This window comes from Indicator indicator, chromosome 15 (genome assembly GCF_027791375.1).
Source record: "Indicator indicator isolate 239-I01 chromosome 15, UM_Iind_1.1, whole genome shotgun sequence".
Taxonomy (NCBI): domain Eukaryota; kingdom Metazoa; phylum Chordata; class Aves; order Piciformes; family Indicatoridae; genus Indicator; species Indicator indicator.
The window spans coordinates 11819637-11841398 of NC_072024.1; the positions used below are offsets into that span (position 1 = coordinate 11819637).

Here is a 21762-nt window from a genome sequence, read left to right on the forward strand (position 1 = left end):
GTACAGAGACCAGAAAGGAGCTGTGCTGTTATTAAGAACTTGCTTCCCAAAATAGGGAAATACTTGCAGGATAACAAGACTCAGCTGCACATTTATCTCCAACAACAACAGAAAACTAGTTCATATGGAACCTAAAAACTTACTCTCCAAGTACCTGGATCTTACTCCTGGACATGAATTGCCGGTTTTCAAACCAATACAGATGCTCCAAAATGCCTTTTTCCTCCCAAAGTTGCTGTCACTGACTTCCTACAAACGGCATCCCAAAGTCCTATTTTTCATGGATAACATATTGAGCCCTCTCTCCAACTCTGGGTGCACGCTGCTGAAGTGAGATATGCTGGAAGCACACTGCAGCAACTGGGATGGAAATACACTTCAAAGTCTCTAACCAGGATTCAGTGCAAAACCCAATCAGCTCCTTCTCACTGCTGCTTCTTTGGTGGAACACGAGACTTGGCAACCACAATTGGCACAAGAGAGAGGCACGCGATGAGCACAGCCCAGAGAGGGCGGTAGAAGAGCCAGCCAATGGAGATGGTCAGGAGTGACAGTGAACTGGCTACACAGAAGGCAAATGCTTTTAATCCAATGTTAACCAGATCTCTCACAACAGGAAACCAGTCCACTGCAGAAAGAATTCAACAAGGGATAAAATAGTTGACAAGATGTTAGTTTAAAAAGAAATCTTTCTCATGCCTGGGATTTGCACACAAAACTATTGAAATCAAACAACAGACTCAAAATATTTATCAAGAGCACTCCATAAGGCATTTGAGCAGAGCATCCTCAAAGCATCTGATAATTAAGCAACAGCTAAATGTGTAAGGCAGTGGTATCATCATCTCTTCAGAGAGGAACTAATCCAAAATTAAGTCTGAAGACTTGTTCAAGACTTGAAAGACAGAGCAGACTGATAGCCTTGCAGTTATAGAACAAGTCTGGAGCAACTGATATAATATGCTAGCACAAAACCAACTTATGGCAACCATAAATCTTGCAGTAGCATGTATATAGAAAAATAAGGGGAAAAAAAGAGTTCATCGTCACAAAACAAATGATAGCTTTGATGTCTGAAGTTTATAAAAGTTTGAGGCACCATCCTGCTTTTCTGTAAATTTTTATTCCAACATTTTTCTTGCTCAAAAGGATAAACAAAAACTTTCTTTGCTGTTTGTTCCCAGCAGTGTAAACTAATCAGACATAAAGAGGTATTACTATGTAACAACTAATTAAGACTTGTTGGGGGGACCACTTGTGTGTGGGTGTAGAAAGTAAATGGATTGCAGCACCTTGAGTTAGACTTTAAAGAATCAACCTAACACTTGTTTCAGCTTCTGATCTTGGCAAGCGCTGGGACCTTCTGAGACTGGCAAGAGATATTTGTGGTGAGTGTTTGTTTATGTTCACAAAGCAACCATCTGGTTTTGGAATCCTGTTATCTGCCTACAGTGACTTTCTGATCCTATCTAATCTGAGTTCAAACCAGATTCATCATGACCTCCAAATTAAGTGCATATGTGAGCAAGAGAAGAGTCTCTAACTGCTTATGAACTTATTTCTAAATTATTTTACCTTTCTGTAAAAAACTTACCTAAGGTGTAAAAGATTCGGGTCATTAAGCTGATGCCTACAAACATTGCCAGCCAGCCTGCTGCACGGAGGGCCCAGGTCTTCATGGTGTTGCTCTCATGCTCTTTCTGAAACACTTCCTGAAAACAAACACCATTATATGGCAGCCTGTTTCTTGAGATCCTCTTAATTCCAGTGTATTGTGATGGAATCAGAGCCAAGAGCATATTAGAAGTACAATTCCCTCATAGCAGATATATTGCAGATCATTCTGCAGGGTCTTTCTCTGCCACATCACAGCACACTACAATAGATGTCAAAGTTCAGCACGTGGGGAAACAGCATTAAGACAGCTAAACGAGCACTATCCAACAGTCTAGAACCACAGGCAAAAAGCACACAGCTTTTACTGCAAATGGAAACATTCAATATTGTGATGGAAAATAAGACACTAATAAGTAAATGTAATGAAGGAAGAATGATCTGATTTCACTGTTCGGAGGAAGAGAGAAAAGGCAACAATATGTACAGATGATTTAAGGAAAGGTATATGAAAGAAAATACACAGGGAAGAAGAGATAGAAAGTACAGCTGTATTTCATCAGGCAAAGCAAAGCACCTATTTGTAAGAATTCCAAGTAAGATTTTTTTTTTTTTAAATAGGCTGTGTGCCCTCCTGGCTTTATAAAATGTACACATGCAGATGGCCAAGACATAGTAAAACCCTAGTAAAAAAAATGGGAAAAGATGCATATGACTGACTGACTGATTACTTGTACATACAAGTACTCCACGAATTATTCATTTGTGATGAGTTGATTTCCAATAAACTCAAATTCTAAAGTAGATTCAGAGCTCACAGCAGAGCTGATTTTGCTGCTACTCTCTCTCAACTTAAAATAAAAGCCTTTTTAACTGCTTTTGGGAGATCCTATAAAATGTTGACATTGGGGATTTTTTGCAACAGGCCATGAAACAATCATTAATGGAAACAAACCTATTAACCTAGGAGTAAATGAATCACCAAATTGATGGAGCATGCAGGATTTATTGGAGCATAATGCTCTGCCTGAAGGGTCTTTCTCAGCCAGAACAGCAATAAACATTTCAAACAAGCCTAAACTCCTGTTATTAGAAGCTGAAGATGATAGCTCCCATGGTTTGTTTAATTAAAGTGATTTTTACTATTTTGAAGTATGACTTTTACAAAAGCACGTGCTTTTTTTAGCCATGGTTTCTTTTTAAAATAAATTAAATGAAACAAAAATCAGAGCTAACTATAGCCAATTGCTGTAGGCCCACTGCTAGTGGGTGAAGCACAGCATTCTGCTGCAACACGTAAAATGTGCAGAAACCTGGAAGGAAAACACAGGCTGTCATGTGTTGTCCTAGTAAAAGGAGGAAATCCAGTGTTTACATCCAGTATCTCCTCCTCTAGAGCAGGTCTGAAGGAAAATGAGAACTTCCTTGCTGTTTCTGCACTATCATCTCCAGTTTTGATCCTTAACTAACAGTGTGTGATCTCACCTCCACAGTGAGATCTCCAGGGTACAGAATCTGCAGGATATCTCCGGACTTGGTGTGATATGGAACCAGTTGATCACCTTGCTGGCGAGCAATCACACTCACCTTTGAATAAAGGGGAAAATATTTACTGGTTACTGAGCTGGGAACAGAGCTTGCAAAGTGCAGGAACAGCTGAAGACTCACCATATCAGCAGAGCCCAGACGGGGGTCTTCTCCACTCAGACCTGCATAGAAGAACGAGACACGAAGGTCTCCTACCTACAAACAAGAGAATATTGGAAGACAAGAAAGATTTCTTTACAAAGAAGAATCACAGGAAAGACAGCTCTTTCCTGTGTGTATGAACACCTTTTCTGACAGTTTATGTCAAGCCATTGTAGTCTGTTCAGTACACAGCAAGGCAGAATTGGAATCCACCTCCCAGCACCATCCCATTTTAATTCATTTAAAAGCATGACAGAGTCAAGAAAACAGAAGACAAAGAAGCAGGATCATAAGCTTCCTGCAAGAGAAGCACACATTCTGACGGACTGTACTAAGAGTGTCATCCTATGTGATGGGGTCTGCACTCCAATTTTCACATATTTAAATAGAAATGGGACATGCCTCAACTTTCTTTTTCCACATAACAGTCATCACTACTTCAGTTTATCTTTCTCATCTTACTTCTGGACGCCTGGGGTTCTCGCTGTGGTAAAAGTAATCTCCTCCTCGGGTAACATCAGCATGTGGATCCTCAAGGTTTGATAAACTCAACTGCTTGAAGTTATCAATTTTATCCACAAGACCTAAGCAGAATAAAGAATCAAGCTCAGGTCTGGAGTCTAACTTTGAACAGCCAATTTGCTGGCTAGCTTCCTTGAAATGACCACCACTGTGAAAAAAAAACCAACCAAACAAAGTCCACTGCTGATACAAAAGCAGGCACAACGGCAGTACAAAGCAATCCTTACCCTTGGAAAGAACAAAGCTGCCAACCTGGACATTAGGAGAAACAGCAGTGAAAGACTCCACAGCCATGGCACTGAGAAACAGAGATAGTCCCTGATTAGTCTCACAATCATGAACACACTTTTGTTTTGGAGTATGCAATATACAGCACACAGAATGTACTATGTCAAACATCAGGAGAAACTCAAGAGCTAAACTGCTGTCATGATGTACAACAAATCTATCATGAAACTGTGTCCAGGCTTTATGGTGTTGGAGCCACTAAACTAAATAAAGACAAGATATGATCATCTCATCCCCTGGCCTGACCTTCCATTCAGATCATAACATTTCACTATTTTGTGTCTGTACTGAACCTGTAATGGCCTGAAATGGAGTTCAGCTCCTAAGAAGCTGTTCAGTGGTGACACAGAGGCTTTGAGTGACAATAAATTGATCACATTCCTAAACAAATTCTTGCAACATTTATCTACAATCATAAATGCATTTTTATTTCTCACCTGCTAAATTTAGAAACCTAGACCATAATCCTTCCTCTCCATATAAAGAAAGTTTAACCTGGTAGCCAAGTTCAATAAATTCCAAACTCAAGAATCCTTTATTTACAGACCTGATTCTGCATACACAGTGCTGTCTCACACAAGGATCCACCACCATTATGCTCAGCCTCCTTGGTTTGTACTACTACACTCAGATGAAATGTTCTTAGCAGCAGCACATTTTTGATTATGTACTGCAATATGACTAAATAAAAAATACTTCTTACTCTCATCTTGGCATTTATTGGAGAGGGCTTGGAGAATTTTCCTTAACAAAAAAGTGTCCATGAGGAGGAGAGACAAAGCAGGTATGTCATCCATGCATCCTTTTTTCCACCATCTCTCATCTGCTCGTTGAGACTTATAATCAAAATTCCACAGACCTTTGCTTTCCTTCCTGAAGTAATACTTCCAAATAAAGGACAGTGTATTTGGATGAGCCCACAGAAGCAAAACAAAGTTCTGGAAACACTGCAGATGAGAGGTACATGGGCAATTGCCACAAAGAAGCCTGTGAGCTCATGCATGCTAACTTAGAAAAGCAGCAGGCAAGACAAGCTCATAGGATGCTTACTGTTCTAACCCTGGACTTAAAATAGAACAACTAATTATTAATAGACTGCACTAATTAAAATCAGAAAGGAACTCATTCAGGTTCTCCTGCATGGAGACCACAAAGTCCAAGGGTAATATAATGATTACTAAAGGATAAGTTTAATTCTAGTTCCACTAGGCAGCTTTGAATTTCTCTCTAGTTTCTCTATGCCTAAGTTCTCCCAACTACCTGAAGACCAACAGTTTCCATCTGCTTCCCTGTGTCATGAAGATTAGTCATTCAGTTCTCATCTTTGATCAGATACCTTGACAGAATCTAGGACTGTGCCAAGCACTTAAGTTACCTTGGGTTTTTGTGTCCAATTTCTCGATCAAAGTTTTTGCTGTTCACAACTTCTGATTTCCATTCAGTATCTAAACAAAATTATAAAGAATGTTGAAGAACAACAGGAAGAATCATCACTCAGATCTTAGTTACTGAAGACACCTCTCAATCAATTAATCAGTTCTTAAGTTATACTTCTAGCAATACTGTTTACATCAAGGTATGTACATGATAGTCTGTACTGATACTTAAATCCATCCTCTTAGCATATTAACAAGGAATGGCAGGATTTAGGAACAACAAAAAAAAAAAAAATCAAGGGATAAAACTGTAACTTGACTTTGCATAGCAAGAGCTTTGCTTTTAGCATCTTCCATGATCAGACTTCAATTCCTGGCACGTGGAGTAATCTGATTTTGTGAGGAAAGGCTGCAAACTCTGTTGGAACTAGCAGATTTCAGATCAGTCAAGCAACAGATAGAGAGGGTGCCTGTATGTACCAGTGTCAAAATTATGTAATGCTGCCTTTGTTTGGGCCACAGCATCCTTCCTACATCCACGGAACAAACGCCAGTGGCTGGCATGTAACTCCTGCAAAACTAGAGTCCTTTTTTTGAGCAGCTTCCATATTAAGTATAGTTTGCTCTACTTCCACGATGGAGCAGAAAGGAAGAAAAGGGAGTTTGCTTAAAGAGGGGAGTAGGTATAATTGTAAGGGATATTCTGATGTATTGGGTACATGACAAGATTTTGGTAGAGGGGGGGATGCAGCAGAGGTGGTTTCTGCGGAAAGAGATCAGAGGCTGCCCTGTGCTGGATGCAGCTGGATCCATGCAGATCCCACTGCAGGCCACAGCTAACCCCATCAGTGAAGTCTGGGGCACTTCTCTGAATACATTTTTAAGAAAGGGCAGGTAACGCTGAATCAAGAAGGGTGGGAACAAAAAGGAGGTGCTCACAGCAGGGCACATAGTCACTGCTCCATGGGACAGTCCATACTGGAGCAGGGGGAAAGTGTGAGAAGGAAACAGGATCAGAAAGCACTGACTGCAAATTAATCTCCACTCTCTGCACTGCTCACTAACCCACTAAAGGAGTGAGTGTAACCTGTGGTGATAACCAAGGCAGGAGGGTAAGGGCAAAGGAGCCTGGAGTTAAGTTGAGCCTGGCAAAGGATGAGAGCAAACATGTTTTGACAACACCCTAATAAGTAATTAAATATTTGTTTTAATTGGAAAAAAAAAAAAAAAAGTTAATTTTCCCCAAGTCAAGTTTGTTTGGCTCACAATGGTAATTAGTAAGCAATCCTTCTCTCTGTATTTCAACCCACAAGCTCTCTCATTTCTGTTCTTCCCTATCTCTTCCCTAGTCCTCTTGAGGAAGAGAATAAGCAAGCAGCTGTGTGGGCCCCTGGCTGCCAGCCAAGGTTGACCCATCACATTTAATAATATACAGACTTCTAATGGTCAGAATCCCTCAATCCTAAAATGGCAGTTTTGGTTTGGTGTGGTTTTGTTGGTTTCTTTTTTCAATGGCCTTTATTTTTGTTCCTTGCCACTGTAAGGCTGTTCTTCATAGCTCACAACCATTAGCTTTACACCTTCTGTATCTCCCTGCTGCAGGGTCTCATGCTTTACTGACTTGGGGTATTTTTATGATCACACCCAGAAACTACTGCACACCCACATTACACATCCATGTACTTTAATCAGAGATAAATGAAGCACAGAGACCAATCTTCAAATACACGATGACTCAGAGTATTTTTCTGCTACTGGGTATAAAGCTGTCAGTTTCGCTCCTGCCAAAAAAGCATCTGGCAAAAACTACAGCACACATCAGAAGGTGCTGGTGGGTTTCATTAGATGATACTAACACCTTGCAGACTCTCACCAGCCTATCTTACACAGCTCTTCAGTCTATTCTCTTCTGCTCACATGTGGCCCAATTACTCCACTTCTGAAGTGCAGTCTCAAGAGTAGCTTTGAACATACTCCCACCTCTGCTGATCTTCTGTCACTGAGGACCTTATGGACCCTGTCTCTGGGCCATCCATAGGTTCAGCGTTTCAAGACTAAAGATTTTCTGTAGTAGTTGCTTGCTAACAGCATGCCCCCTTTCATCTCAGTGACCCCAAGAAGGTCCTGACATTTGTTTAGGAAACAGAATTTTTGCTTATTTCTTCACATTCCTTTCTGCCCCAACAATATACAGGGTTTACAAGAAAAATTAAAATACACACACACATAAAAGTCCAAAGTTACATACATAAAAGGAACTTTCTGTTGATCAACTTACTGTATGAGTACTTTGTCTCTTTCTTAATCTCACCATTCTCTTCATATTCCCTGAAGAGAAAAGGTGTGGGATGAGAACCAAAACAGCACACACACACCCCTGCTCAGGGCAGAATAGCAGAATGAAACACACAGACCGTTGGCAACACAACCTTATCTTTACAAGTAAACTAACTCTTCTCTGAACTACCTATTCCGAAGACACAGATTCTCTGAACAAGCAGAAAATTACACACAAAAGCTAAACAGCCATGACCTTTTTATTCCCATGTTGCTAACAAGTAGGGGTTGACAAGATCAATGTGGAGTAACCAGTATTAAAGATAGTGAGACAAAAGCTGACTTAAAGCATCAAGTCATCTACAGATGCTGCACCGTAAACATGTAAAATGAGAAATGTTCACACCTTTTGATGTTTTGGATTACTTGAGTACTTCAATTAGCACACACATGAAGCACCAAGGAAATTCAGAGATCTCCCTCACACCAAAAAGTCTCAGGTCCACAAGTCTGAGAAAAGAATCTGACTTCTAGATTCAGCTGGCTACAAAAGGGGTTTTTAAATTGCTTTGAAAGACTCTAGTATATACTGGGCTGTAGGTATCAAACAGGCAGCTTTAGGACCAATAGGTTTATCAGAGTTTATTCTGGAATTTTTAATTGAAAGTGTTGGATACACTTACTTTTCTAGGAAAAGTTAAAACTTCTTTGGGAGATTAAAAAACCCAACAATCCACCAACTGAAAAACCCCAAAACCCAAATCATGGTCATTGTGGAAGCAAGGAAGATAGCTGAGGGAAAAATATAATGGAAGTTCCTGGATTCAGCAAAAATCTCCTTGTATTACCTCTTTGAAGACAGGGGGGAAAAAAATGGCTTAAGCGTCCATGATGAAGCAGGAAAAGCTTAGCAGATGCAGGAAAGAGTGAGTTAGTATTATTTGAAAGTTATTATTTGGAAAAAAAAAATCAGGACCAAGTATTTTGGGACAATTCTACTAATAAACTAGCAGGCAGGGAGTATTATGGGGGTGGAGTTAAGGAAATCCAAATGGGCAGAAAGTACATTAATAAATAAAAGAAGCTTTAGGAATACTAGAAAGGATAGAAATCAACTGAGTCTTTGGGAAAAACGTGAGCAGGATTTTGTTTTGGTTTTTGATTATTGTTTGGTTTTGGGTTGCTTTTTTTCAATAAATTGGCAAAGATCTCTGAATTGTGCTGACAACACATGTGACAGGTCAATGGGTCTGAGATGGCCCAGCATCAGACAAAAAAATGAAAACAAAAAAACACAGCTGCAGCATGGAGGCCAAGAGACTCCATATGAGTTATACAAAGTCAGGAAGTGGAAACATTTGATAAAATGCCTTTATCAGATGCAAATTATGCAGCATTAACTATCTACAAGACCTGACACTTCCAAGGAAAACAAAGAGACTCTAAGAACCCCAAGAGCTCTGGAATTCTCCTGCCATAAAGACTTGGTTTTGGTTGGTTTTAGTTTGTTTTTTTGGTGGAGAAAAGGCAATGAGATGCTGATAATACAACAGCTTTATAAACAACTTTTAAAGATTTCTTTTACTTACGTGGAATCTTCGTATTCTACCCACTGGTACATTTCCACATGACGCTTAAGTTTGACAGCCTGGATGGAGAGCCCATAGCTGGGATCAAACAAAGGCTATTAAAAAAATTAAAGAAAATACAAGTCATTATAAATGTTGTACATCTCACAAACTCAAACACTGTACTTTTATTATCAAACTCATTTACATATCTCACTGTACACAGTACTGTGTTGCACACAGATGAATATAGAATGTTATGAAAGACAAAAAATGCATCACTGATATATCTGACCTACAGAATCATCATCAAAAAATTCTGCTATAGTGAAGAATAAAGAGAGAAATTCTTGCTAATGGTATGCAGGCTTGAGTTTAAACCAGGGGGCAATTTTACTTGGCTAAGAGCTACTGTCCTGTGTTATCTTCTGCAGTGGCAACTGCCCACCGAAAACAACATTTCTGTGGAAAAGTCAGAACTTAGAATCATAGAATTAGTCAGGGTTGGAATGGACCACAAGGATCATCCAGTTCCAACCCCCCCTGCCATGGGCAGGGACACCTCACACTAAATGAGGCTGGCCAGAACCTCATCCAGCCTGGCCTTAAACACCTCCAGGGATGGGGCCTCAACCACCTCCCTGGACAACCCATTCCAGGGTCTCACCACTCTCATGGTGATGAACTTCTTCCTCACGTCTAGTCTGAATCTCCCCACTTTCAGCTTTATCCCATTCCCTCTAGTCCTATCACTACCTGATATCCTAAAACTTGCAGAGTCTCTAGACTGCAAGAGCCTAAAGACTTCACAATATAAATATGCAACAGGCTCCATTTCTGTGGAAAAGTCTGAACTTGCAGAGCCTCTAGACTGCAAGAGCCTCAAGACTTCACAATATAAATATGCAACAGGTTACCTATACAAAGGGAAATTTTCACCAAAGGCAGTGGGAGGGTAAACACAGCTAGAGGTAGCACGTAGGGAGTAAGGAGATCAAGGCTGTACAGAATCTCCCAAAGCTTGGATGGTAGCTGGCAATGCTTACAGAGGAGGAGAGAAGCTACATGTCTTCTCCCTGGATATCAAACAAAATTTCAATTGGCAAAGACCTGTCCTTACCTCCCAAGTTTGAAATACCCATATCTTCAAGATACTATTTCACTTACCTTAGATGTACTCAGAGCACCAGCTAAGTGCACCAATTTCCCTTCATTCTGCAGAGACACACTGTGGATGCTATCTAGAGGGATCACAAGAGAAAGTCCCTCATCAAGAGATTTGGCTGTCCTTAAAGCTCGTCCCTGCAATCAAGAAAAGCAGGATGAAGTTGTGGAGAATCAATGGTACAGCACTATTTTAAGAAAAATGTTAGCAGAGAAGATCTGAAGATCACAAAGAATGCTTCTATCTTCAGCCTAAAGTCATATTCTCAAAACATCCTTGTATTTCTAAGCTCTTCTGCAGTCCAAATGATTTTGGGACCGTACTTCTCACCCACGCAGCATCACCACTCACATTGACTAAGCTCCTGAAACACACAATTGTGCCAATAATGCTGCTTCTTCCACAGACCCATAAAACTACTTGGCAGAAATTTTCTTCATCTTACCAATCACATTACAGAGTGCTTTTTCCTGCAAAGTCACTGAAATTGAGAGCAGTTCTCTTTCCTGTTGTAGAGGTACAAAATGAAGTCTTAGGTAGGAATTCACAGAATTCTGCTCCAAGGCTCCAAAAAACATGTATGCTTGCAACAGCATGGTGTTAGGATTCTCTGCTTACTTTATTTTTTCATTCTACATACTACATACTACAGCTTGTTTCTGCATCAGCTCACAAATTTTGAATCTCAGATCCCATTACACACTGCCACTGTCTGCTACACCCAGTTCTACAGAACCTGTGTAGCCTGTGGCCCTGCGATTTCACTCTCATACTTTATCCCAAGTGTAAGCACCAGGCTCTCCAGACATAACGTCCTCTTCTCATGGATGAGGCAATAAAGCTTTAATATAACCATATTAGTATGCCTGTAAATGCAAAACTAATTTAACGTCACCACAGCTGTGACATTTTAAAGCTGTGTATAAACAATGACAGTGTTTTACTTACTTCATTGGTAAAAAGAAGGTAGAAAGACAGAAGAAACGTCACAAGTCCCATTAACATGCCTCCAGATGTCTCACTGAGCCTCTCCAGGAACCCTGGTTTGGATTCACTTGTGATTTTAACATGCTCTCTTCTGCTGCCTGTGTCTGAGAACTGTTAAACAAAAGTATGCAATATTAGTGTGAAAGGGAAAGCATTCTGTTTCAAAATAAGTCTTTCAGCCTTGTTAATAGTGCTTCTCTACAGAATACCACCTCTTGCCTTGGACCAAAACTTTCCCACACTTAATAGATGTCTCAACACACTTTTGATACCAGAATTATAACAAATAAATAAAATCCAAGTCTAACAGTAAAAATAATTGTTATTATAGTGGTTCAACATGTTCCTTCAAATTTCCCTCAGCCTGTCTCTAGGTTCCTTATTTGGAGTCCACACCCCGCATTCAGGGTGCAATTTGTCAATGCCAAATTGAGTCATACTCCTGAATTCCAGACCAACTGAAGCACCGCTATAAATAACAAAGTACATTTTACCTCACCAGTGGAAAAAATGCCTGCACACTTAAAAATAATTGCACCTAGAACAACAAAAAAAAGCTAGCTTAAAAAAAGATTTGCTATTGCTCTCCTAGCCAGCACCACATCAAAGCATGAAAGCCCAGGGGTACGCTAACTGTGGGGAGCAACAAAGAAGTAATTTCAGAGTAGCACACGTATCCAAGACAGGAAGAGGTGAGGCCTCGCTTTTGTTCATCTGGAGATGCCAAGCAGGACGCGATAGCCGTCCCTGCGCTGCACCAGGCGCTGCAAGGGGCTCCTCACCTCAGACAGGGCCCCCTCTGGGGCACGGCCGGAGCGGCAAGGGGCCGACACGGCGGACCACCACACGTAGCGCGGAACAATGGGAACACAGGCCCGAGAAGTACTTACATTCCTCGACATCGTGAGCTTCTTGCTCTCGCCAGGTACCACCCCGAAGAGACCGCAGAAGGCGCCACAAAAGCCACGCACCAAGAGCTTCCCAGAGCCGCGCCCCACTTCTCAAGTCTCACCGCCCCTCACCGCCTCCGCGCCGCTCCGCGCCGCTCCCCGCCTGGGGTGCGCCGCAGTGCATGCCGGGACACGTAGTTCCCCCGAGGAAGAAACCGCTCCGCGCTGGGCATGCTGGGAGATGTAGTCAGCACTAAAACCGGGCCTGCTGGAGTTGGATGTTCCCGCGCCCTCTCTCAGGTCGTGGTCGGCAGGAGGTGCGTCAGCGGACACCGGCGGGCAGGGAAGGTGCTTCCGGAGGCGGGAGGTCGTAGCGTGGAGCAGCGTGCCGCTGCCCATTGCTGTGGCAAAGAAGAGTGGTAAAGGGCGGCGGAGCGCCGGCGGGGCTAGTCTGCGCGCACGCTGCAGCGGAAAGCAGCGGACGGCTCCGCCATGTCCTATTGCAGGCAAGAAGGTGCGCCCGGGTGTCCTTCCCAATGTCATGCCCCTAGGACAGGCCGGGCGGGCTCGCCCTGAGGCGGCCAGGGTTTGGAGATGACGCGAGGCGGCTCATCTCAGTCTCTGAAGGAAACGCCTAGCCTAAGGGGAGAAGAGGTGCGAAAGCCTTCCGCGGGTTATGTATACCAGACGGGAGAGCTGCCTCGCCTCCCTCCTGCGACTTTTTTCCTCGTGATGGGCGGGAAGCCGCGGCGGGGCGGTTGGCCGTGAGGGCACGGAGGGCCTCTGAAGCCTTATGGGTTGGCCTGCGTTGTGGGAGCTGCTCCTGGCTGCGGGCTGGCGGGTTCCCTCAGCCGCCCGGCTGCGGCGGCGCCCCCGGGCGAGGCGGTGTGCGGGGCGCACGTCCCGGCCGCGGGTAGCTGCGGGCATGGTGAGAAAGTGTAGCCCTGCAGCTGGGTGTTGAAACATCCCCGCTAAATGGCCAGAGCTGAGTGTGTGGGCACCTCGGGACTCCTAATTTAGCTCGCCAAGCTTTGCTGTGGAGTGGCTGAGGCATGCGGTCATGTATCCTGCTGCGGCGCGGAATGGTTCATTCCCGTAGGGGTTAAAGTTCTACCAGCTTAGTTTAAATGGCCGTAAGGGGAATTTTTTTACCTTTTTAAGGAAAACACGGTGAGTAGAATGCGAGCTTTATGTTTCTCTATCTGGACGTGATATTACTTTATACAGGTTGGGGGTATTTATGAGGCTTGAACGTATCCTGGGAGATACGTTGCTGCTCCCCCTTAAGTAATATAAAGAGACTAAATGTAAAGTTTCAAACTGGAAAGAAAAAGCTATTCTGTGGTTCGAAATGCCATTTTGAAGTTCTGGCACGCTGAATGATGATTCTGATCTGTGGTGAAGTAGGCATAACCCATGGACCTCTTTGCTTTATATTTTTAACAGTGTCTAAGATCTTTGCAAGATCTGTAAGTTATAGCATTCTACAAAATTACAGTGAGAAAAATTAGAGTTCATATGCTTCTAGTTCCTTTTGTATAAGAAAGGACTGGACAACCTACACTGCAGTCTGCTGGAGTACAACGCAGAGTTGACAGAAAACTTTCCCTTTTAGAAAGGGTTTAGGTTTTTTTTTTCCACAGACATATTTAAATGCATATTGTTTACTGAGAAAAGTAAAGGATGTTACTTAACATCTGCTGGTTGAGGTCACACCGGGGGACAATAAGATACTAATTTCTAATATGCCGAGTCACTTTGAATTTGGAGAATGAAAGGAAGTGCTTGAGGAGCTTACAGGGTTTTTTTTCCACTCAGTGAATACTCAGTTGTGTATTCAGAATAGTTTAGCTGGCTGTTTCTTTCTGCTTGTCTGCCTCAGAGTTTTTTCATAGTTTTACAGAGTTAGAAAACTCTGCGAGGTTTCCAGCCAAGCCTTCTCCCACCCCACTACAGAACTTCTATGTTAAACCAAGAGTCGCACAAAAGCAGGAAGGACCCTGTGTTGGTTTTCTATCCTTGCTAGAGTTCACAGCACCTTTCAGTGAAATACTACTTTAGGCTTTAATAAAGAATGTTGTTATAAATGTCCTATTGAACACTTCACTGTAATTTGGTATAGTTTTTCCTTCACTCTTCATTTTTTTGTCTAACCCTTCATCTAGGTTAGTTCTGATAATGGAGTAGTTTGAGCCTGTTTTGAAACAGCTCTTTAACTTCACAGTTCAATGAACTGTACTGTGATCCACAGCCATTACAGTATGTTGCTGTAAAAATTGGAACTGTTGAAGGTGATTAGGTACTATAAATATTAATGTATCGTGTTGAATATTTTTTGTGATGTTCAGTGGCCTTGTAAATGACTACTCCTGTCTCAGCTTACTCTGAACTTCTGTTTATTATATCTTTATGTGGTAGGAAAAGACAGAATTATATTTGCGACCAAAGAGGACCATGAGACACCAAGCAGTGCTGAGCTGGTTGCAGATGACCCAGATGACCCTTATGAAGAACAAGGTCAGTAGTAAGCAGAAGAAGGGAAGTAAGGAGCACAATACATTGCATATATCACACTCTAACAATATTAAATAACAAGAATGGAAAGCAAAACTTGTATGAAATAGGAACAAATTATTCACTTTTTTTGAAAGACTGTGGACAGCTGGGTTACTCAGTAGATAAATATCCAAACTCTTAGCAGTTGTAACTTCCAAATGAGGACATCACAAGTGACATGTTCTTTATGGTGGATTTTTTTATATGCTTGTAAAAATATTTCAGAGTGACCTGTATAAATACATCAGTTTATGGTGTATAATTTTGGTTAGTAGCCAGAGATAGATGGAAAAATATTTTCCTTCCCTTCTTTTATTTATGAAATTAGAGCTTAACCACTGAAAATTATGGTTGTTTTTTCACTGTTTTAATGATGAAGTGCAATTTTCAGAGAAGCCAGAGTTACACACAGCTGTCATTGATTTGAGTTGCTCAACTGTCTGCAGCTGAGCTCACCTTACTTAGGGATCTCTGGATACCCTATGTAATTAGATATATCTGACTAATCTTGTGCTGTACTAGTAGTATAATCAATAACTAGTAGTGATATCTTTCAATGGCACTTGACAGGTAAGTTCAAATTACTCAGTTTTCAACTGTAACCATCTTGCCTTGAAAAGATAGACATTATTAAAGTTTTCAGTGAAGATTAAAGTTCTTCTCTGAAATAGATCAAACCTGGAAATAGAGATTTAAGAGAGCAGAATATTTGTGCTATCAAGACTGGTAATATTCTGATTGCACAGAGCGTATTTTAGGTTGTTTGTAATAGGTAAATGATATCATGTGCCTATCATGATTAAGCCAATTTTTGCCCTAGGTTGATAAATTGTCATAAACATCTGTGAATTTGGGGGGGTGTTGGGCTTTGTTTTGGCTTGTTTGTTTGTGGGTTGTCTTTTTTTTAAGTGCCTCTGTGCTTACAGGTCTTTCAGCAACTTTGTGTGAAATGATCTCATTGCTTTCAACTAGGCTGAGACTGAAATTTTGTTGGAAAGTAAAAATTATGCAAGTGTCTCTGTGCCCTTTAGAGGGCAGTATTGAAGCACAGTTTAGCACCTGGAATACTTAAGGGAGCTTTATTAGCTGTGCATAATGTAGTTTAATTTGAACCATGTCTTCTTATGTCATTAGCCTTTTTCTTACATAGATTTGAAATAATTCTGATTTTGCATTTAGCTGTCTATCTTGGCTTCATTACAACTGCATGTAGTCAGCAAATGGATCTAAAAGTTTTGCTTATCAGCAGGGATGAATCTGTTCAGTTTTATGATGACCCAAGTGAGAACAATGAGAGAATTTCATTTTCAGAAAGGTGCTTAAAAGCTGCAGTTTAGTATCTGTTAGGAATTCTTTTTCTTTGTACTTTCATGTAGGTTGTTTTGCTGGCTAAGACCGAATACCCAAAATGCCTGTTTGGAGGAAACTATACTTTAGAATTTGTCACCTTCATCACTGGGGAATGGTGCTTCAACCCTTAAACATTTCAGATAGAGACTTCTTCAGGCAATAAAGTCTACATGGCATTTATATCCATTACTGCCTTGACCACAAAGGAATATGGAACCTATGGAGAATTCATGTAAAATAGTTCATCCTTAGATGGAAAATGTGTTTGAGGAGAGCTCGTTTTTGAGTATTTGCTCCTGCCTGTGCTAAGTGGAGGTGATACAAAATCAGAGTTTTTACTTCCTGTTTCAAGCAAATTTAATATCTACTCTATTGAGTGATTCTTTCATGTGTTTTTACTGGATATGAAGGGTCTATGATGAGGAAATGGTGGAGATTTTTGCTAGCAGTATTGTATTTACAGCATGTTAGATAACTTCCTTTCTAAACTATAAAGCAGGGAAGAAAAAACAGCTGCATATGTTGGGGACACCTTATCCATGTGATTCAAAATTATAAACTTTGTAAACTCTCTTTAAATTCTTATTTAAATACAAATTTTGGTTGGGGGGGTTGTTGCTGTTTTGGGTTTATTTTTCTTGACATGGGATAATTTACTGCCATGTTTTAAGGGTTCTCTGAAAAGTTCTCATTTGAACAGTCTTGGGCTGTGATGCATTAGATCAAAACAGAGAAACAACTGACATACTACAGAATGTAGCTGCATCTAATAGGAGTGAAATTTGTGGGCAGGAAAGACGTGGGTAAAATGTTTTTTTACTATGTTGAAGTGCAGAAGCTCTGTCTTGTGTGGTTTTATTTAAAAGAAAATTGGAAGGGACCATGTACATAAAGTAACATGCAGGCTTTTCTAATTTAGCATCTACTTTGAATAGGAAACTTGGTTTCCAGTGTTCAGCTTATGTGCCATAATTAACTGTAATGACTCTTCTCATCTTTTCTGCTGTGCTGTATGCAGAGCAGTCATATCTGGGTAAGATTAAATTTATTATGCAGATATGCCATAATCTGTATTGCTTTCTAACTTACTTGAGATTTTGGGGGTTTATAGGGACCTTAAACCTGCCATTTCATATTTTGGGGTAGTTATTTTGCTTCAGGCATTAACAAACATTAGCCTTGGAGCACTTTAGTCAGTAGGTCACTAAGGAAAACTTACGTTCTGTTTCCCTTGGGAGAAAATAAAGTTGTGTAGTGTTCTTACTAATGTCTGTCAGTTAGGATTAGTTTATTAGGCTTATATGAAGAAGGTAATGGAGTGTTCTATCTATGAAAAGTAATTTTAATTAGCATTGCAGCTATGACAGAATTGGCTAAAAGTCCATGTGGAATAGCACCTCAAACAGTGTTTGTTGCTGTCCTCTTCCTTCTCAGTTTTTCCATCCTTGTTTCTATAATATTATTTTAGAGACAGTTTTGAAAAGGTTTCACAGAATCACAAAACATTAGGGATTGGAAGAGACCTTGAAAGATCATCTAGTCCAACTGCCCTGCTAGAACAGGATCACCTCAAGCATGTCACATAGGAATGCAGCCAGAAGGGTTGTGAATGTTTCCAGAGAAGGAGACTCCACAACCTCTCTGGGCAGCCTGTTCCACTGCTCTGTCACCCTCACAGTGAAAAAGTTTATTTTCTTATGTTTATATGCAACCTCCTATGCTCCAGTTGGCACCTATTGCCTGTTCTCCTATCACTGGATATCAATGAGGAGAACCTGGCTCTGTCTTCCTGACACTCGTCCTTCATGTAGCTTTAACGAAGTCACTCCTCAGTCTCCTCCAAGCTAAAATGACCCATCTCCCTCAGCCTTTCCTCATAAGGGAGATGTTCCACTCCACAGAGGACTGATGAAGCAAAACCCCAAATTCTTTTAAGAAAAAACTTGATGCATGATCAAATGTACAGGACTGTTTTGTGATCGATGATGTCCCTTTCAATTCTACTTGTTATGTGTTTGTCATCTTACGTTGTAAATTATTGGCAGATAGGCTTGGTTTTGGAGTGTTTGTTCTATAAAAGGGAAGAAACTTTTTGCAGAACAGCAGTGGGTCTTCATTACAGCAAGTATAAAGAGAAGTGTTGACATAAATGCAGATGGGTCTGCCCTCATCCATGATATTAACAGATCCCATGAGCTAAGAGAGATTAGACTGTGTGATGTTGGCAGTGAACTGCTAACACAAACCTTGATCTGCTATGATGTAAACAGTTGCTTTTTCTTCTCCAGCACAGACTCAAGTTTATTATGACCCACTGGATCTGTGAGGTTCAGGCAGCATTGCAAAGAAATTTTAATTCAGTTTTAATGACAAATAGTAATCCTGTCTATTGCAGACTTGCAATTCAGGGAGTGTGATGGATGAAATCTGTTTCCGTTTTAATTGTGTTCTAAGCTAGCTGATACACTGGCTCACTGAAGTGTGCATTCTGCTGTAATTATCAGTGAGGACATGCTTGCCTTATTCAGCTGCAGTTTTGTTGTTTGGTTTTTTAAAGCGTGGTTTCTGTGCATATAACATCATAAAGAGATGCCATTTCAGTGATCAGATAGGTGCAAATTGATGCTCATGTGAGAGATAAGGATGCATTGTTTGGGTTAACTCTTAGGTTGTTAAAATTTGCGTGCTTGCAAGGCAGTTCTGGCTCTTATATTAAGAGAGTTACTTTACAAGTCATTTTATTGCTGTAGTGTCTTCAGGAACATTCCAAAGCTTTTAATGTTTTTTTTTTTTTTTGTTTTTCTTTTAGAAGTATTGGAAAAATGACTGTTTAAAGTGACTGGTAGATGTTAGTGAGGAGGAATATAGGACTTCAAAATGTGATTTACAAAGCAAGCTGTATTTCTTCTACACCGTATGATCAACTTCTTTCTGTTTTATGTCGTCCTTGGCAATAAGGAATCTAGCACCAGCCATCCCATTTCCTTGTCTCAAGTTCTGCTTTTCCTCCAGACAGCTGGAGATGCCATGATGCACTGTGCTCTAGGTGTATCTTCAGTACAATGATTATTACAGGTATTTTACAAAAGTATCTTGCCAAATAAAGCATAACCTATGAAAAATGACAATATTCATGTGGTTGGCTAAATCATGCTAAGGAAGCTTTTACTTTCTGTAAAGAAGAGCAGACTGAACACTGAGATTGGACTGACTGTAATTTTCTGTTGAACTGCATTAACTGAGTTAGAGCACATCAGTGATGAACTGCAAATCAGAGTAAAATTTTCCTTTTAATACAGAAACAAATATGATTGAGCTGCTTTTGCTGTATCAGTACGTAAGATTCATGATAACGTGACCTAGTGTCCCAGGAGTTGCTAGTGGAAACAAAACATATGTCTGGAACTTCACAATCCCACCAGACAAAGACAATAAGTAGGCTTATTGAATTCTGTGGGAATATTTTGGGTAACATCGAGTTACATCAGGTTCTAACATGCTGTTAGCATCTACAGCAACTCAACCTGGAGATGAAGTTAGGGAAGTTTATGAAGAGGAGAGCAAACTTAAGGTGGGAAGAAAGCATCTTGCATCACAGCACAATATTTCTTTGTAGATGAAACTATCTACATGTATGTTCATGCAAAGCAGAAAAAGGAATGGAGATGTTTCTTTAGAGAAATGCATTGGAGACTCTAGAAGCCCCTGTGACCAACTCCATTATGTTGCATTTTTACACCTGAATGTTTAAAAGGTTTTCTAAAACTTGGAGGAAATAGGTTCTCTTGCTTACTGCTTGAACTTCATTGTGCAAGTCAGTCGATGTCTTGGAGAACATATGCCCGTTTAAATCTTCACCTTGCTGTTCTGTCACTGAAGTATTTCTGTGTTGACTTCAACTGTTTCAGAACAAAAATTTACAGCTCTTGCTGTTTAGAGTCTAAAATGAGACCTAACTCTCTTTCAGTTGTGATCTAAGGCACAACTTGATTCCTAGAAACAAAAAAGGCTGTCACTGTTCCTTAGTTCTGTGGAATGTGGCATAATCTGTGTCTTACAAATACACTGATTTTCACTTTTGGAATTCTGTTTTTTCAGTTCAAATTTTAAGGGGAAAAGTTAGGGTTAGTATTCATGAGTTCATTTAAAATAAGACGAAAAGTACATTCATCCAACTTGATTTAAGAGAATTCTGGGTTTGATACTGGAATTAAATTCTTACAATTAGTGTGATGTGACTTTAAGGCTTGCCTGTTCCCCTGTCAGTCTGGAAAGTGGATTACCTGGACTTAAATCTGGTTTGTGATTTCCATTAGGTATTCTCAGTGATCTGTATTTCAGGGAGAAAAACTTTAATTCGAGCATGGATATAAAGTTAATTTCACTTGTGCCCAGTAAAGAATCAGAGAAACGGTGGCCACGAAGTGAAGGGTGTTTAACACCCTTGAAGGTACAGAACTAATTTGGCATTGTTGATGCTTCAGCTTACACCTGTGACCTTGCAGCTTTCACTGAAAGAAATCAATTTTTGGAAAGAGTACTTAACTTTTCTTGTTTCTTGTTTGTTCAGGATTGATATTGCCCAATGGAGATATCAATTGGAATTGCCCGTGCTTGGGTGGAATGGCTAGTGGTCCCTGTGGGGAGCAGTTCAAGTCAGCCTTCTCATGTTTCCATTATAGCACAGAAGAAATAAAGGGATCAGACTGTGTGGACCAATTCCGTGCCATGCAGGAATGCATGCAAAAATACCCAGATCTTTACCCTCAAGAAGATGAAAATGAAGAAAAAGACAAGTCAAGCAAAGATTTGGAAGCCACTCCTATGGAAGCTTCTGCTGCCAAAGAGGAGAGGGGGTCTAGCTAATGAAGATGTAAGGAGGCTGTTGTCTCCATTTCTCGTTTTCAGAGACATGGACTTTTGCAGTATGTCTGTCTGCTGAGTTGTCAAGAAATGTTTCACCATTGTTCTATGCACTGTATCATAGCAAGTAATTTATTGCTGAAGGAGAAGTCTCAGTGCTACAGCCTTGCAAATAAATACTGCACAGAGAATGAGCATGTGTAAGCACTGTGTAACCAGCTAGCAGACACATTTAATACTTTAACAGCTGGTTTTTACCCTCAACTTGAATTTTGACTTGAATAATGTCTTTAAATATATTGCTTTCAACTAAAATTCCATTAGCACACCAGGTCTGTCTTCATTTCAGTATGTTGTAATCAATAGCTGCTCTTTTTTTTAATGTACTATTAATAGAAATTGCGTTAAATGATTGTTTTTCCTTTAAAGATTTTTTTCCCCCAGAGTAATACAGGACATTGAAAATAGCCTAAATCTAGAATTTGCAAAATAAGTTAAAATGATCTTATTAGATGATGATTGCCTTTTACTACCAGCATCTATTAAGGACTGCCAGAAAACTCCTGAAATGCCTATATCTTTTGATTTCATTTAATTATTGTGATGACTTTTTTTCA

The 21762-nt window shown here is 40.5% G+C and overlaps 2 protein-coding genes across 2 annotated transcripts; one reads left to right on the forward strand and one right to left on the reverse strand.

Moving 5' to 3' along the window:
* Positions 1 to 391: 391 nt before the first annotated feature.
* TMEM43 (transmembrane protein 43) lies at positions 392 to 12462 on the reverse strand. Its single transcript, XM_054387162.1, has 12 exons — positions 12377 to 12462; positions 11448 to 11597; positions 10502 to 10636; positions 9356 to 9450; positions 7768 to 7817; positions 5489 to 5558; positions 4053 to 4123; positions 3766 to 3887; positions 3283 to 3357; positions 3100 to 3201; positions 1595 to 1712; positions 392 to 628 (listed from the first exon to the last, which is right to left on the reverse strand). The coding sequence occupies exons 1-12, from the start codon at positions 12386 to 12388 to the stop codon at positions 426 to 428; spliced, it is 1203 nt and encodes a 400-aa protein (XP_054243137.1). The 5' UTR covers positions 12389 to 12462; the 3' UTR covers positions 392 to 425.
* Positions 12463 to 12833: 371 nt separating this feature from the next.
* Positions 12834 to 21468, forward strand: CHCHD4 (coiled-coil-helix-coiled-coil-helix domain containing 4). Its single transcript, XM_054387163.1, has 3 exons — positions 12834 to 12890; positions 14795 to 14893; positions 20853 to 21468. The coding sequence occupies exons 1-3, from the start codon at positions 12869 to 12871 to the stop codon at positions 21146 to 21148; spliced, it is 417 nt and encodes a 138-aa protein (XP_054243138.1). The 5' UTR covers positions 12834 to 12868; the 3' UTR covers positions 21149 to 21468.
* The last annotated feature ends 294 nt before the right edge of the window (positions 21469 to 21762 follow it).

Excerpts from the sequence above, each read along its gene's own strand:
- TMEM43 (XM_054387162.1), bottom strand. Across the intron at positions 5,559-7,767 it reads AGAGACAAAGTACTCATACA|ATACTGAATGGAAATCAGAA; the intron begins GTAAGTTGATCA and ends AATTTTGTTTAG. Across the intron at positions 3,888-4,052 it reads CAGCTTTGTTCTTTCCAAGG|GTCTTGTGGATAAAATTGAT; the intron begins GTAAGGATTGCT and ends TATTCTGCTTAG.
- CHCHD4 (XM_054387163.1), top strand. The coding sequence starts at position 12,869 with ATGTCCTATTGCAGGCAAGAAG. Across the intron at positions 12,891-14,794 it reads GTCCTATTGCAGGCAAGAAG|GAAAAGACAGAATTATATTT; the intron begins GTGCGCCCGGGT and ends TTTATGTGGTAG. Across the intron at positions 14,894-20,852 it reads TGACCCTTATGAAGAACAAG|GATTGATATTGCCCAATGGA; the intron begins GTCAGTAGTAAG and ends TTGTTTGTTCAG.